Raw genomic sequence first — 17692 nt, 5'->3', positions numbered from 1 at the left:
AAAAAAAAAGATAACCCTCGTTCCCGCAAAACCCTCCATTCTCGACCAAGAAGCCGCCGCCTCCTTCGATCCAAATGGTAAGCCTCTCTTCTCCGCCATCTCCTTCGATTCGCCATTCCACTTCGATCTCTGATCTCACTGCTCTGCCGATCTCTCTAGGACAACGCCGATCATCCCCCGTCCACTCCTGGGTCGCCGACCTCAGCCGGGTTCAGCACTGACCGGCTGCCTCCCAACACCAGCGGAAACACTGACTCCTCTGGATCGGACGATGAGGCCGCCGTTGATCCTAATGTCATCCCTGATGACGTCCCCGACGGGGACGACGTCGGTGAAGAGGAGGATGGTGAAGATCTCTTCAATGAAAACTACATGGAGTAAGGATTTGATTTTTAGTAACCTTGATGCTTGCTTTGTGTTGTGGGGTGTTTGATTTATGAGATTTGGTGCAGCGATTACCGGCGGATGGACGATCATGATCGGTATGAGTCGTTGGGTTTGGATGATTCGATGGAGGATGAGCGGGATTTGGATCAGATCATGGCGGATCGGAGGGCTGCGGAGGTGGAGCTCGATAACAGAGAGAGGCGCACTGCTGTGGCTGGTCGAAAGCTGCCCCGCCTTCTTCATGATCAGGGTGAATTGTTTTTGAGGTTTTGGGCTTGCATGCCTTATTTTTATGTGATTCTTTTGCTTTTTGAAGCATTTTTTTTGGCATCAGTATTCATGACATTGACTTCTTAAATTAATTTGAGTTGATGAATAATTTTTTTCTAAAAAATTATTAATTTGGCTTTATCATAGGAAAGTTTCACTCTGTCTTTGTGAATGTTATTCCTTCATAATGGTTGATTTTGAGTTGAATTTCATTTGATGCTGTGAGAAATGCTAAGCATCAATCATCTTGGGGTTGACCGTTGACGTGTTCTATTAGATGTGGTACTGATCTCTGTGCATTGTTAGATAAGAAGGTGATTATGACTGGGTTTAGGGGTATGCAGTAAATGAATAAGTTGCTTTATGCCAAAAATCTCTGCTGGTTTGTTGGGTTATGACTGTAATTGTATTTTAAAGTGCCATTGGGGTAGTCATAGTCCCTGCAATTCCACTGTCACCACATGTTGACAAGTTAACCTCATTTAATCGATGACTATTGGAATCCTGCTGATTGTTGCTAGAGCCAATTTTATGAATGCTATTGATCACAATTGTTTGAGTTGGATTGGTTCATGTCTGAAGACTAAACATTTTATTATTCATTTAGAACTCTTTGACATGCTCATTTTATCTTTACCATTAAACTTGATCATCATTGGAGAAGCCATAAAACTTGGATGGGTATGGAACCATATATATAACACCCTTAGGTGAGTGCAATTTGCTCTCATACCTCTATCTTGAGTTGTCCTTGTGAACATTTGAATTTGTGGCATTTTGGATGACACACTACCTATCTTCATCATTGAAATCACTTTTAACTCATTTCTGCCTGTATATTTTGCTCTTATACCTCTATTTAGAGCTGTCATTATGAAACATATGAATTGGTGCCATCATGGAACATCTGAATCTGTGATTTTTTTATTTCTCCTCTTACGCATGAATGTTAATGCCGCAGACTCAGATGATGATATAGGCTTCAGGCGTTCAAAAAGATCTAGAGCTGATTTCAGGCCTCCAGGAGGTGCAACAAGTGATGATGATGGTGATGGTCCCATGCTGAGTTCACCAGGAAGATCCCAACAGGGCCATTCAAGAGATGATGTGCCAATGACTGATCAGACAGATGATGATCCCTATGAAGTATTGCTCTCTCTCCCTCTCTCTCTCTATATATATCATGGCTTTTATTTGTTTCATTTAGAATCAATAATTTCTTTTGTGTTTTTCAATAATGTGTATAGGATGATTTTGATGCTGAGAGCGAGAACAATATGTATCGTGTCCAAGGAACACTGAGGGAGTGGGTGACAAGAGATGAAGTCCGCCGATTTATTGCCAAGAAATTTAAAGAGTTCCTCCTTACATATGTTAACCCAAAGAATGAACAAGGAGATTGCGAATATGTGCGTTTGATAAATGAGATGGCGCTAGGTATCACTCATTTTCTTTTGCTTCCTTGTTTGCTAGGCTGCTAATCAATAACAATTTTCTCCTTTTGCCTCAAATTTGGTTTTTTGAATCTGCACAGCGAATAAGTGTAGTTTGGAGATTGACTACAAACAATTTATCTATGTTCATCCAAACATTGCAATTTGGCTGGCTGATGCCCCTCAGTCAGTGCTTGAGGTCATGGAAGAGGTTGCCCAGAAAGTTGTTTTTGATTTTCACAAGAACTACAAAAATATTCATCAGAAGATTTATGTTCGAATAACCAACCTTCCAGTTTATGATCAAATACGTAACATTAGGTGGGGTTTAAAATCTCACCTGATCAGTCATTTGTTTTGTCATTGTTTCAATATGCATTATCATATTTTTGAGATGCTTTATTATTTGATGAACCTCAGACAGATCCACCTGAACACAATGATTCGTATTGGAGGAGTTGTGACTCGAAGATCTGGTGTTTTCCCTCAGTTACAGCAGGTGAAATATGACTGCGCAAAATGTGGCATGGTTCTTGGTCCTTTTTTCCAGAACTCTTATTCTGAAGTAAAAGTTGGGTCTTGTCCTGAATGTCAGTCTAAGGGACCATTCACCATCAATGTTGAGCAGGTGAGAGTTTTCTTTTGTCTCTATATTTGGTGTACTAAATACCAATTTCGCTAACATTCAAGAAGTATTTCCTTATGAGTTAGATACTTTCGAAGATGGTTTGTTTTCCCATCTGATCATGCTCCATTGCAGACTATTTATAGGAACTATCAGAAACTCACTCTTCAGGAAAGTCCTGGAATTGTGCCAGCTGGTAGACTTCCAAGATACAAGGAAGTGATAGTTTTGAATGATTTGATTGACTGTGCTCGTCCAGGAGAAGAGATTGTGAGCATTTTCTTGCATAGCTTTCCTTGTCTGTCCAGATGGGTGATACTTTCCTGATTTCTCATCTCTTTTTCAGGAGGTGACAGGAATATATACCAACAACTTTGACCTCTCCTTGAATACCAAAAATGGGTTTCCTGTGTTTGCGACAGTAGTTGAGGCAAATTTTATCACCAAAAAGCAGGATCTCTTCTCTGCCTACAAACTCACTGATGAGGACAAGTCTGAGATAGAGAAGTTGTCTAAGGACCCTAGAATTGGAGAAAGAGTGAGTGCAGTTTTTACACTGAGGGCTTTTCTTACCTTTTTTGACTCATTTTTTAATGTGTTTAAGTTGTCAACTTTCGTGTCAGATTATCAAGTCCATAGCCCCATCAATCTATGGTCATGAAGACATTAAGACAGCTATTGCTCTTGCCATGTTTGGAGGACAAGAGAAAAATGTGAAAGGAAAACATCGTTTGAGAGGGGATATAAATGTCCTCCTTCTGGGTGATCCAGGCACTGCAAAATCTCAGTTCCTTAAGTAAGGGCTTCAACTTGAGAAGCAATTGATCCTCCATATTTTGTGATGAAAACATTTAGTTTTGTCTCTCAGATATGTTGAGAAAACAGGCCATAGAGCTGTTTACACCACTGGCAAAGGAGCATCTGCAGTTGGGCTCACAGCTGCAGTCCACAAGGACCCCGTGACCAGGGAATGGACTCTGGAAGGTGGTGCTCTAGTTCTAGCTGACAGAGGAATTTGCCTAATTGATGAATTTGACAAAATGAATGATCAAGACAGGTTAAAGAATAAGTTACAATGGAAATGTTCATTTGGTTTTTTTCCGCTTCAACTTTTAACTCATTCCACTTGATATGGATATATTCCTTTTGATTTCAGGGTCAGTATTCATGAAGCCATGGAACAGCAGAGCATCAGTATCTCAAAGGCAGGAATTGTTACATCTCTTCAAGCCCGGTGCAGTGTTATTGCTGCAGCAAATCCTGTTGGGGGAAGGTAACCTATTGATGAAACAATATTGTATTTCTTGGTTATTTATTCTCATGTTCTAGGTATCTTTTACCATCAGATATGACTCATCAAAGACTTTTTCACAAAATGTGGAATTGACGGATCCAATTATATCACGTTTTGACATCCTCTGCGTTGTTAAGGTAATTTTTTCATCTATATATGATTTGTAGCTCTGGTCAAATTTACATGTTGTCATTTTTTATATTAACCACATGGGAAACTTGGAATACAGGATATTGTTGATCCGGTCACAGATGAAATGCTTGCTAAATTTGTTGTGGATAGTCATTCAAGATCACAGCCAAAAGGAGTTAATATTGATGACAATCATGCAAGTCATCCAGAAAATCTATTGGCCTCTGCCAGACAAGCAGACCCAGAGGTTTTATATGATTTACCCAAATTATGATCCGTATAAAAGTACATCTACTGATGTATGTTTTTGGCCAGATACTTTCTCAAGACATGCTCAAAAAGTACATAACATATGCCAAGTTAAATGTCTTCCCCAAGCTACATGATGCTGATCTGGACAAGCTCACACATGTTTATGCTGAACTACGAAGAGAGTCATCTGTAAGACTATTTCCAGCATTGTATATTTGCATGATTGTACACTGGAATTCTTATCTTCCCTTGATTATTACTTCCATTTGTTTTCTTCCCTTTACTTCTTTGGTCACTGATGCAGCACGGTCAAGGAGTTCCTATAGCAGTCCGCCATATTGAGTCCATGATACGAATGTCAGAAGCCCATGCTAGAATGCATCTAAGAAATTATGTATCACAAGAAGATGTAGACATGGCAATACGTGTCCTGCTAGATTCTTTTATATCAACCCAGAAATTTGGAGTCCAGAAAGCTCTGCAAAAGGTTCATCTATTCTTCTTAGATTATGATGCACAAATTATGTTATTTGCTTTCATAGATAGGTAACTGAAACCTATTCACACCCGAAAGTTCTATTTCCACTACTTACACACCTGGTCAATTTTTAACTTGGCATGTAGGTACTGATATACAACAAATCAGTTACTTTCCAGCCGGCCTGGATTTCTTAACCTACTTTTGCAATTAGTTGAATAATTGCTGTTTGAATGCAAGTTTGAACATGCATATCGCTCTAGATATGGCTGGATTACTCTTACCATCTCTTTTTAGCTAAATTTATAAATCTGTTAAATGCTTAGATGAGTAGGCATCTATGTTGTATTTTTTGATTTCTGTGATCATTAAATTGCACATTCTTTTTAGCCTTAGTTATTTGATGCGAAGTTCCTAGGTCCTATTTTGCAGCGTTCTTACTGCTGTTAATTTTAAGACCTCCCAAAAGATTTAGAGCTTGATTTTTTTTTTTAATGTGGGCCTCTTGTTTTTGACTCTGTACTAGGTAGATCTACCAGTGCAGTCTAATGTCCTGCAATCTAGTACTTTAAAAGAAATCATCTGAGCTCACTAAGCTTATATTCTTTGCTCTGTGTTCATCCACTTATTGTTTTTTTTCTCTTTTGAGAGAAAAAAAGATGCTTTAGTGATGGTCCAGCAGATATTTCTTCAATATAAGACTATTGCCTATCCAAGCTGTTAAAGCATGGAATTGCATTGGAATGACATGACTTTTAGATGTAGGTTAAATGTTTTTATTTGCCATCCTTCTGAGATTTACAAAGTTTTTGGCTGACAACTGCTCATGTTCAACCCGTCCTAGTGTAAATACATTAACCATGTTTGTTAATGTACACCTAATTCTGTCAAATTGCTATTCAAAATTTTAATCGTAGTTTTATCATCTTTTGATGCAGAGGTTTAAGAACTACATGACATTCAAGAAGGATTTCAACGAGTTACTCTTGCATTTTCTACGTGTTCTGGTGAAAGAAGCATTACACTTTGAGGAAATTATGTCTGGTTCTACTGCCCGCCTTACACATATCGAGGTCAAGATAGAAGAGCTACGAAACAAGGTAAGAAAAGATGCTCTCTTTCAAAGCTCTATTGCGCTCTGCAGCTCAGCTTAAGTGACTAAGAATGTCCTTCTATTTGGTATCACACTGCAGGCCCAGGAATATGAAATCTATGATCTGAAGCCATTCTTCTCCAGTGCCCATTTTAGAAATAACAACTTCATTTTGGATGAGGAGCGAGGAGTTATCAGACACCCCCTTGCTAGATAATGATGACTTGTACTAAACTAAATCTTCTGACCCAGTTAAGTATCCTGCCAAGGCTGTTACATTCTTCAGTTGCTTGTAATGTTTTTCAGGCTTGACATTCAAAAACTATGACATTATTGTTCTTTGAATCCGAATCAAGAATCTATTTTCGCCTTGTTTGGCAGATGCCTTGTATATTTTGCCGAGTTTATGTATTGATCTCAACAAGCTAATTCTAGTCTATATGGAATCTATTGCTTCACTTTCTTTTCGCCTGCTGCACTATGAATGACATTGATATCTGCTTGCCCATGTTCAATACTTCAGAGAACTTCAATCATTTCCTTACAAAGAGATGGAAAGAGCAAATTCAATGATCCTATTAAACCTAGATGATCAAATACCAGAATCATATTTATAATTTTTTCAACAACTTGCAAACACACACACACACATACATTGATATACATGTGCCAGTCCAGATCATCTCCTAGAGACCCCTTTCCAGCATCTCTTGATACCTCTTGAATGATTCCTGCTTTTGCATTCTCATCTGGTTATGAAATCTCTTGATGAACACATCCGCAACATGATCAATCTCATCCTCCAGGTTGAACTCCGAGTCGTTTTTCCGAAAACTCCTTACAAAGTCTGCAGCTGATCCTTCTCCATTGTCAACCTCTTCTTCTTCTTCTTCCGGCTCAACAAGACATTCTGTCTCACCAGTGTTCTCATCCATCTCAAGGCAAGACAAACAGTTCAATAATTTATCAATGCATGAGTGCTCACCATCACTTCCGCATTCCTCATCATCTTTCTCCTCTTTTTCCTTCTCCTTCTCTCCCATTAGTGCATGAATCTTGTGAGAAATAGCAGTCATCAACACCCTCTTGTCCTGTAACAAACTAAAGATGATGAGCCTTGTTTTCAGTGCATTAGTTTTGCTTTTCAATGCTGCTGACTTGGCCTTCACCATTGTTCCCAGCACTGAGAACACTCGTTTGAAGAATGTAGTTGCACTGCTCTTCATTTTTGAAACTTTAGGACTAGACATACTTATGAAATTGGTTTGGCATGGGAAGTGGCTACTGGGGCTTGATGAGTATTTATATTGGAATGGAGAAACTAAAGTTAGATTAGTGACTAAGAAAAGCAGAGAAGGTGAAAGCAAAAGCTTAGAAAAAAAGAAGGAAAGCAACATAACGTGAGAAAACAAAGGAAGCTAAAGCAGTACCTTGTTGTACAACTTGGGCACCCACATGTCAGTGCTTAGACTTAGATTTCGGTTTGGTTTTTCTTGGATTCTTTGCATGACAGTTGTGTTACACTCTCTCTGTTGAATTATTGACTGTTTTGGTGATCACTGAGTTGATAGATATTTCTGCATGGCACTGTTCCTGCCATTTTATGACAAATGGAATAAGCTTTAGTTTTGTTTTGGTGCAAAACCTAATCACTTCTTTTTTTTTTCATTTTTTTTTTCTTTTTAATGCAGATAACTATGATGCTGCTGCAAATTGAACTACTCTCACTTTTGTTTCTCTTTAATATTTTGCTTGTTTAAGTTAAATTATATCAAACTCTCTATAACAATGCAATCAGTGTGGAGGCTTCTGTTTTTCCAAACAAGTGTTACTGAAGTTAACAGCAGCTTCAAAGCAAGGAATCAGAAATCCCATGGCCTTCAAAACCCTCCAACTTGTAAGTATTCAATGGTTTCCATGATTGAACAGAAGGCAGCAAGGAATTTTCTACACATCTTCTAATAAAGAAAAAGGAACTGTTGATTCCTTTTAGCTGTCAACTTCACATGCATGGTGGTGCACTCTATATCCAATTTATGAACTATAAAAACTTATATAGATAACTCTGTTGTTTGTGGCATTCATTTGTACCTCTGGCTGTAAAGTAGTGTAACAATTCAATGTTTATGTCTTGTTTATCCTTAACTATGCTTCACTTTTAAGAGTCTAGAGATTACATCAAATCCAAATTGGAGTTGATTAATGAATGTTTCTGGAGGATGTATCTTAGGATGTTCCTTTTAAATTAATTTAATGTACTCTTTTCTTTTGCTTTTTGAGGAACACTTGTTGTTAGACTATTAGTTTGTGAGAAGATTAGGCTTGAGATGTAGTATTATTAGTACTAGTTGTTGAGGTACATTACTTGTGCCCAAGTGGGGAGATTTGTCTTGCTAACTTTATGAGGGTCATGCAAATTTTATTATTATTTATTTTCTTTTATATAATTGGTATTATCTCCTTTGTGTTTGTGCAATGAAATATTCTGAAAAATTATTTTAAATTTTCACAAATAAGATTTACATATTGAAAGTAGTTATTAATTGAATTTTATTTCTAAATAATATGTTTCTAGTGACAAATGGTATTTTTCATTTTGGTGAATTTAAGGATTAATATGAAATTTGAAATGCAAAAATATGAGTTGATTCAAGTAAAATCTAATTAAATTATTGAGAAATATGGATAAATTACGTATTCAATAGCTCAATTTTTTTTGAGTTAGGAATACAATGAAATGCCAAATCTTATATCAGTAATTATAGATTTTACTTGAAATACAAACTACATTGATTATAATTTTTTATAATTTCTTTTTGAAATTTAAATAGAAGTTGTTGGGTTTTGAAGAATCTTAAAGTCCACTTGTCATTTGAATAGAGCATTTCTTTCCCCTTGAAGACTGAGCTCTTTTAAAAAAATGTTGTCCATATTAAAAGTGGTATATCATGCAATGGTCCTCATTTTAACACAGTCTAAAAGAAACTACTCTTAATTCTTAAACCGGAAGCATGTGTGCAAATACTATGTTTTGTATCAAGTACCACTACTTGTTTAGGGGGTATAACTAATTTAGAGGTTTTTAAGGGTTGGGTAATATATCCAAACCTAATATTATATGATGCATAGGGCAACTATGTGCTGTGTTTTTTACAATCAAAGTAATGTGTTTCAATTTTATATGGAAGTTTTTCATGCAGATTTAAGAACATAAAGGTACAGGAAGCATAGGAGGTCAAGACCCCAAGATGGGTTTGGAGAAATTTTATAATTTTTTCTCTCTACTCCCAAGAGTTTCAAGACCTCAAGGTGGGTTTGGAGAAATTTTATAAATTTTTTTTCTCTACCCCCAAGAGTGTCAAACCTCAAAGCGAGCTTTAAGGAGTTTTATAAATTTTGTCCCTACCCCAAGAGTGTCAAGACCTTTAGGCGGGTTTGAAGAAATTTTATAAATTTTTTCTCTCTACCCCCAGGAGTGTCAAGACCTCAAAGTGGGTTTGGAGAAATTTTATAAAAATTTCACTCTACCCGCAAGGGTGTCAAGACCTCAAGGTGGGTCTTCGAGAAATTTTATAATTTTTTCTCTTTACCCCCAAGAGTGTCAAGACCTCAAGGTGGGTTTTGGAGAAATTTTATAATTTTTTCCTCTATCCCCAAGAGTGTTAATGACCTCAAGGTAAGTTTTAAAGAAATACTCATAAAATTTTTTAAGAGAGATTTTGTGAAAATTACAAAAATGCCCTCACAAATAAACTCATCATTTTTTTTTTACATGATCGTTAAATAACACTATCAACATGATCTCAAAAGAAACTATTTCCATAAGGTAATGTGATATTTTGATAGTAGGTTCTTTTGATCCGCAACATCTTCTCATCTCAAACTGCAAATTTTTGCTTTGAGAGCTCACTAATGAAAGTGTCATTATATATGAGGACCTTAATAGCAGCATGAAATCCAATGTACCCATCTATATCTCTATCCATCATTTTTTTTCTGTAATCTAAGGCATGGTTTCCGTTGTGCTCCATTACAAAGTCATGGAGATTTTTATTATTAAATGAAGGACAACCTCTCACTAGCAGTGTTAAGAGAAGGAACAAGCCATGTTGAAGCAGCAACTCATGCTATTTAGGCAACTAGCTCTGATATTCTCCCATTCTTACCTCCTCTACATTCTCTATTGCTACACAACTTGTGATCCAAATGTTATAAGAGTAATACATCAAGAGGTACATTTCTCTTCTTTACTTCCTGGATGATTATGCCAATTTTCTCATGTTCTCCAACATTCATGTAAAATATCCTCATCACATTATAAACTGATGGATCAGTTGCAAAGCCTTTCCTCTTCATTATATCAACCACAGCTTCTGCTCTTTCCTTCAATCTCACCTTGCCATAAACATTTACAAGAGTACCAAAGGTTTGATTGTTTTTGAAGACTTCTGATAGATATATATAAAACATATTCTTCAGCTCTTGAAATGCCATGTACCTTGCCAGGTCACTAGAAGTTGTTGGGTTTCAGCCCATTTGGGCTAGAAGAAATAATTGGGCTTGGTCCAAGTTGAAAAAAAAAAGAAAAATAAACTGCATCAATAATGGAAGCCACTTGAGGATTCAATGGTAATTTTGTCATTGGTATTTATAACCAAGTGAGATGATGAGGATGGGGAGGTCAACCAAGAAAAGAAAAAGAGGGCAAAATGTGAGGGTTTGAAGGCAAGGAAATCAAGAAGAAGAGGAAGACAAAGGAGGCTAAGGTTAAGCAAAGCAAGATGATCGGTTGGCAAATTAGTGCCGGATTTCGCCCCAACTTTGGGTAGTCAATCCCTGCGGGTTGCTCTCCCAGCCTACCGGTTTGATCTTCCTTAATCTCTTCTTGATGTCTCTCTTTGTTATCCATCATGTGTGTTGATGATGTGCCAAGAGCTTGCTCTTGAGTTGTTGTGCCTTCTTTTTTGTTATCCTCTAGTTGTATCTAGAGAGAACCCTCTTTGATCCTCTAGTTGTATCTAGAGAGAGACCTCATTGTTTCCCATTGTTGATGTAGTGAAGCATGTTTAAGAGGCTCTAAGGAGTCCCGTGGTTTTTTTTCCCTCGATTCGTAGGGTTTTCCACGCTAAATCGTTGTCTTACATTGTTGTATGTTTGTTCATCCCATTCTAACAAGAATTGAGGGGTTTGGTAGTGTTTTATGCTTGAGTTGGAGCTTTGAAGCCTTGTAGAACCCTTGGGAGGAGCATTGAAGCCTCAAGGAAGCTATGAAGGTGTTTTCCGAGTTCGCGGGCTGCGCGGGCCGCTGCAAGTTGTTAGTGGAGTGTGCCGATCGCCCGGGTGAAGTCGCGGGCTGCCGCAGGGCAGCGCAAGCCTCTTTGTGAACCACAGCGGATCGCCAGTGAACCGCGCGGGCTGCACGCGGGTCGCGTAGAATTGCCAGTGAAGTTCGCGGGCCGCACACCGTCCGTGCGTGAACAGTAATAATAAACAATACATTGCTACAGTGTCTTCTGCAGTTTTCCCTGTTTCTTAATACCGTCCAGACCCCAACAGAAGTAAAATTAAATTGAGTTTCTTGGGTACCCATCCATTCATAAACCTCAAGGGCAAAATTAAACCTTATGTACTTGCGAAGCTCCTTGGCAGCCTGGCAGAGCTCCTACTTGCCAAGCATATTCTCCTCAGCCTTCCTAATACTGGAGCACAACGGTGCCATACTTGTAGACTTTGGAGATCAAGCATCAAACGAAGGCAAAATCTCGTCGGCGGCGCAATGGTGCAGAGGTGCACAACTCTCAATGATTAGACGAGAATCAAGGACTATGGAAAACGGAAAGATAAGGTGAAGAAATGGCTGTGCCGACGGCCTCGACGGTGATGAGATGCATCGTCGGAGATGGAGCTCAAATTCTCACGAGGGTTTACAAAGTTTAGTGTGTGTGAGAGAGTGTGAGAGAGAGACGTATAGAGAAGACATGCTTACATATGCATGGTGTGCATTTAATTTATCAGGACATCACACTTGCATGCATGCATTAATTTTTTTTTAAAAAAAATTCATGAAGTGGGACCCAATATAAATCATCCATGCATGTATCTAGTCAACAGGCACATGTTCATTTTCCAGAAAAAAACTCTCTATTGCTATATACATCATTTCTACTCTGCATTTCTTGCATTAAAAAAAATGGATGATATACCTTATTGATGAATATTAGAAGAGGTTCTTGTATCCTGTCATCAAAATGGCTTTCTGCCGACTTAATTTTCCGTCTCCTTCTCAAAATCTCTTCTTCCTCCCCTCCTCTTCGTCTTCTTCTGTTTTCAACATCTTCTATCTTTTTTTTCAACAGTAGTAGTATCCTCTAATTCCCAGTATGTTGGGGGTTTTTTTTTAAATTTCAATTCATTTTTTATTTTAATTTTAAATTATTTTTTTTTAAAATTTAAATTTCAAACGCTTTTTTTAAATTATTTTAAATCAATATATATATATTTATTTAATAAATTTTTTTTTACTTCTTACTCCTATTTGAAATAGGATAATTAATAACTAATTCTATCTTTTTTTTTATTTATTTATTTCTCTTTCAAAGTCAAAGATAGAACTTATTATTATATTTTTATTTTAATTAAAAATATAATAATAAATTCCTAATATAATTAGGAATTAAAAATTCTATATAAACAGATTTATTTAATTTTATTTTTATTTTATATGAACAAGCTTTCACACTCCAAACCAATTTAATAAACGACCCAAACCCTAGAATTATTCACCCTGAAATCCCAAATTCTTTCTAAGATCGCAAAGATGAAGTTCTCCATCGCCTTCAAAACCTCCGCCTCGGCCACCGCCACCTTTGCCGTCTCTGCAACTTCTCAAGCATTCTCCGACGATCGCCGCACCACCGATACCGATCCCAGGCCCGAGTACTTCACCATCTTTGATGGCTCCCAACCCCTCCCCACTGCGTCTCCCTCCCTCGTCATCCCCCCGATCCCCAACTCCGACTTCCGTGCCGCCAAGAAGATGAAGAAACTCATCCCTCCTTCTGTCTATGATGACCCAGATGTCGTCTCTGGCGCTGATGCTCCCGCGGGATCCATCCGCTACGGTCTTACGATCAGGGAATCAAAGCTCAAGGATGAATCGGAGGAGCGGGATCCTCAGTTGGCCGAGCTCCGACGGTTCCGAGAAGATATCAAGAGCCTGCCAGTGGACCGTGGGATGGTGGAGTTTGCCGATGTTTCTGTTGAGAATTTCGCCGCTGCAGTGCTCGCCGGATATGGATGGAAAGAGGGCATGGGAATAGGAAGAGGGAATAAGGAAGATGTTAAAGTGGTCCAGCATGATCGTCGGCGGCAGGGGAAAGGAGGGGGTTGGCTATGATCCTTCAGCTGCGAAGTATTCAAAGAAAAGAACCAGAAAGTGCTCGCCAAAGAGGAAAAGATTGTTCGTGTAATAGACGGGAAGCATATGGGTTTGAAGGGCAAGATTGTAGAGACGTTGGAGAAGATGGATTCGGGTTCTCCAAAAGCTGTGGTTTTGAAGTTGTTGGATGATGGAGAGGTGGTTAGACTTGGTGGAGATATGATTGGAGAGCTGGGATTAGTGCTGGAAGAAGAGAAGTGCTTGAGGAAATTGAAGGAGTTGGATATTCGGAGGAGGGATGAGAAGAAGAGTAGGGATAGAAGGAGGGAGGAGAAGAGAAGTAGGGATGGAGAAAGGGAGGAGGCCACTTAATGGGGAGCTTGCTAAGAGTGTAGATCAAGCGCTCTCTTTGTAAATGCTTTAAATCCATGCTGTTTTATGAATTTCAAATCTATTTTCAAATTTGGCTTTGGCTAAAAAATATAATTGATAATATGTACCATGTTTTTCTTATTTATAGCTTTTAAGCGGTAATTTTCTTCTATTTATCATTTTTTTACTATTGTGATTTTTTGAAGATAAACAAAAGTTTTATCAATCAATTGCATAAACAAAATGGCATAAGTAATTTCATAGTAATTCAAGTAAAAATAATATTTAAATATAAAAAAAATCATAATGATATGAATATTTTATGTAATATTTTATAATAATTTATATTTTTAGAATCAAGAAATTATTTATTAACATTGTAAAAAAAAAATTGTATGTGTAAAATTCATTTGATCTCTCATATGGGTGATATACTCAATATGGCAATCCTATGACAAAATCTTGGTTTTCTGAAAAACTGTTGAATCTAAATCAACAACTAATGTTTTGTTATAAAGCAATGTGTTTTGTCATCTTTTTATAAATAATGGAAGGGATAGATTTTTTATTTTGGTTCCCTGTATAATGATATGAAGAAGTAAAAAAAAAAAATGATATCACCGAAATCGCTTTGCATTCTATCTGGGTTACATATTCTCACATGCCAACATATTTGATTTTGTAAGTATTGTGAAAGGGAAGCTTAAGAGCATAATCTAAACAATATGATGGAAGCAGGGACGAAACTAGTTTTCTCTAAAAGGGGGGCTGAAGCCAAAATATTAAATAAATTCATCTAACAAAGTAATCGTCTCCAATGATAATATCATCACCCCAATTTAAAAATACATATCAAGAAAATATATTAACATTTATCGATGCACGATTGAACTAAAATTATTGTCAATGCCGGACATGAGAGGTATATGACTAATTAAGAAGATATAGATGATTGAAAGAATTTTGTATTTTTAGAAAATGTTATACTACTTAATTGTCAATAGTTGTAAGTACATCCACCTAATCTCTCCATTTTATGGTCTATAATGAAAAATTTACCCATATCCTTCAATATAAACAATCCTAAATTTATAAATGAAATTTAATTATTTCAATTGGATTGTTATTTAATTTATTGTATTATATATAAAAAAACCAATAATAATATTTAGCCAAAATAGATAAGCCGAATTGATAGTTCGAATAACGTGGATGCCATGTTGGCATCTATGTCATCATCCATGTCATTCTTTTTCATTTTTTTGAAATAAAAAAGTTAATTTATTTTTATTATCTAAACCTTCGTATAAACGGTAACATGGAAATTTCATCCCTAAATCCTAAATTATAAATCGCAAAGGGTCTACGGTTTAATGATTAGGGTTTAGGGTTTAGTGTTTAGTACTTAGGATTTAAGGTTTAAATTTTTTGAATTTTAGATATAAAATTTTTATAATATTTGAATTTAAGATTTTTAGGTATTAGAGTTTAGAGTTTAGTATAAATTTCTAAAATTTAAAATTATAACATATTAAGAGGTTAGATTATAAAAATAAATAAATAATTTTAAAAAATAAATAAATAATGATAGCCTATTTATTCTGCTCAAACAATATTATTCATTAAAAATGATAACACGATCGGGGCTTTTTCAAAAAAAAAAAAATTATATAGTTGTTGTAGTTGTACTGTTGTGAATGATAATATTAAAGTTATCAATTAAAAACTGAATTTATGTATTTATTGCAAGGTATAATACCCTAATTGGTCCCTCTATTTTTTTCTCTTTTCTCTTTTGGTCCCTCTACTCAGAAATGCTCATGACTAGTCCCTCTACTTTTGAATATATGCCCATTTAGTTAAGAATGCTCTCAACTAGTCCCTCTATTTTTAAAAATGACCCAATTAGAGGGACTAAGTAGGCGCATTTTTAAAAGTAGAGGGACTAGTTGGGAGCATTTCTAACTAAGTGAGCACATTTTCAAAAGTAAAGGGACTAGTTGGAAGCATTTCTGAGTAGAGGGATCAAAAGAGAAGAGAGAAAGGTACAGAGACTATTTTGGTGATTATACCTTATTGCAACTGTACAACTTTATGATTTGTCAAATTATTATTATTATTATTATTATTATTATTATTATTATTATTATTATGAACTATTTTAAAAAACCTTACCCAAATAATGGCATATATAATAATATAATAGTATAATAGATTCCATTTTTTTTTAAAAAAAGAAAAGGCATATATATATATATATATATATATGTTAATTATTCATCATAACCCTACTTTTATAATGCAAATAAAAGTAAGGGTGTCGTTGTAAAATAACATTAATGTTTTTTCCTTTCTAGCGTCTGTCAACATAGAGAAAGAGATCATCCCTTTTCTTCAACTTCAAGCTTGAATCTCGATGAAGCCCGTCGGAGCTCATCAATGCTGTTTGTGAAGGCCTTCTCATCCTCAACAGTTGACACCAAAAACTACTTTGAGACTCCATCAAAAAAAAATTTCCCTAAAGCCTTCCCTCTCGGACAAACTCCGGCGAAGACACCATGAAAGCAGCCTATTTGTGCCAAGGGGGGCTGAAGGAGATGGAGGGGCTGGTTTCGCAGCTGGATATAGAGATCGCCGAAGCCAAGAGGGGGCTGAATCCCCCTCTAGCCCCCCCCCAATTGGTTCTGTCCCTGTAGATGGGTACATTGGATTCCATGCTGCTTTTAAGGTCCTCATATATAATGACACTTTTATTAGTGAGCTCTCAAAGCAAAAAGAAGCAGTTTTAGGAGATAAGAAGACGTTGTGGAACAAAAGAACATACTATCAAAATATCACATTACCTGATGGAAATAGTTTATTTTGTGATCATGTTGATAGTGTTATTTCATGAGCATGTTAAAAAAAAATGAAAATGATTAGTTTATTTGTGAGGGCATCTTTGTAATTTTTTGCAAGACCTCCTCTTGGAAAGTTTTATGCGCATTTCTTTAAAACTTACCTTGAGGTCTTTGATATTCTTAGGGAAGAAGGAAAAAATTATAAAATGTCTCTAAAACACACCTTGAGATCTTAACACTCTTAGGGGTAGAGAGAAAAATTTATAAAATTTCTCCAAACCCACCTTGAGATCTTGACATTCTTGGGGATAGAGAGAAAAAATTATAAAATTTCTCCAAAACACACTTTGAGGTCTTGTCACTCTTGGGGGTAAAGAGAAATTTTTATAAAATTTCTCCAAACACAGCATGAGGTCTTAACACTCTTGGGGGTAAAGAGAAAAAATTTATAAAATTTCTCTAAACCCACCTAGAGGTCTTGACACTCTTGGTGGTAAAGAAGAAATTTATAAAATTTCTTGAAGCTCACTTTGAGGTTTTGACACTATTGGGGGTGAGATGAAAAAAATTATAAAATTTCTCCAAAACCCACCTTGAGGTCTTGTAGAGAGAAAAAATTATAAAATTTCTCTAAAACCCACCTTGATGTCTTGACACTCTTGGAGGTATGAGATTTTAATACTCTTGAGGGTAGAGAGAAAAAAATTAAAAAATTTCTCCAAATCCGCCTAAAGGTCTTGACACTTTTGGAGGTAGAGAGAAATTTTTATAAAATTTCTCTAAACCCACCTTGAAGTCTTGACACTCTTGCGAGTAGAGAGAAAAAATATATAAAATTTCTCCAAACCCGCCTAAAGGTCTTGACACTCTTGGGGGTAGAGACAAAATTTATAAAATTCCTTGATGCTCACTTTGAAGTTTGGACACTCTTGGGAGTAGAGGGAAAAAAAATTATAAAATTTTTCCAAAACCCATCTTGAGATCTTGACACTCTTGGGGTAAAGAGAAAAAATATGTAAAATTTCTCCAAACCCACCTTAAGGTCTTGACACTCTTGGGGTAGAGAGAAAAAAATATATAAAATTTCTCCAAACCCACCTTGAGGTCTTGACACTTTTAGGGTAGAGAGAAAAAATTA

The 17692-nt window shown here is 36.4% G+C and overlaps 2 protein-coding genes and 1 pseudogene across 2 annotated transcripts; 2 read left to right on the top strand and 1 right to left on the bottom strand.

The window, feature by feature from the left end:
- The first annotated feature begins 4 nt into the window (after nt 1–4).
- On the top strand, nt 5–6344 carry LOC120275595 (DNA replication licensing factor MCM2). Its single transcript, XM_039282217.1, has 18 exons — nt 5–77; nt 160–377; nt 453–637; nt 1619–1803; nt 1905–2094; nt 2192–2411; nt 2511–2718; nt 2851–2985; nt 3062–3253; nt 3339–3511; nt 3584–3772; nt 3872–3988; nt 4062–4146; nt 4239–4388; nt 4457–4582; nt 4698–4880; nt 5810–5971; nt 6065–6344. Exons 1-18 carry the CDS (start codon nt 75–77, stop codon nt 6179–6181), a joined length of 2838 nt encoding a protein of 945 aa, XP_039138151.1. The 5' UTR covers nt 5–74; the 3' UTR covers nt 6182–6344.
- Nucleotides 6345–6416: 72 nt separating this feature from the next.
- On the bottom strand, nt 6417–7217 carry LOC120275596. The gene has a single exon (XM_039282218.1). The coding sequence runs from the start codon at nt 7212–7214 to the stop codon at nt 6651–6653; it is 564 nt and encodes a 187-aa protein (XP_039138152.1). The 5' UTR covers nt 7215–7217; the 3' UTR covers nt 6417–6650.
- Nucleotides 7218–12781: 5564 nt separating this feature from the next.
- On the top strand, nt 12782–13691 carry LOC120276207 (annotated as a pseudogene).
- The last annotated feature ends 4001 nt before the right edge of the window (nt 13692–17692 follow it).

The sequence above is a fragment of the Dioscorea cayenensis genome, chromosome 14 (genome assembly GCF_009730915.1).
Source record: "Dioscorea cayenensis subsp. rotundata cultivar TDr96_F1 chromosome 14, TDr96_F1_v2_PseudoChromosome.rev07_lg8_w22 25.fasta, whole genome shotgun sequence".
Taxonomy (NCBI): Eukaryota; Viridiplantae; Streptophyta; class Magnoliopsida; order Dioscoreales; family Dioscoreaceae; genus Dioscorea; species Dioscorea cayenensis.
Note: the sequence above shows the minus strand (reverse complement) of the source record. Positions and strands in the feature narration are given on the sequence as shown.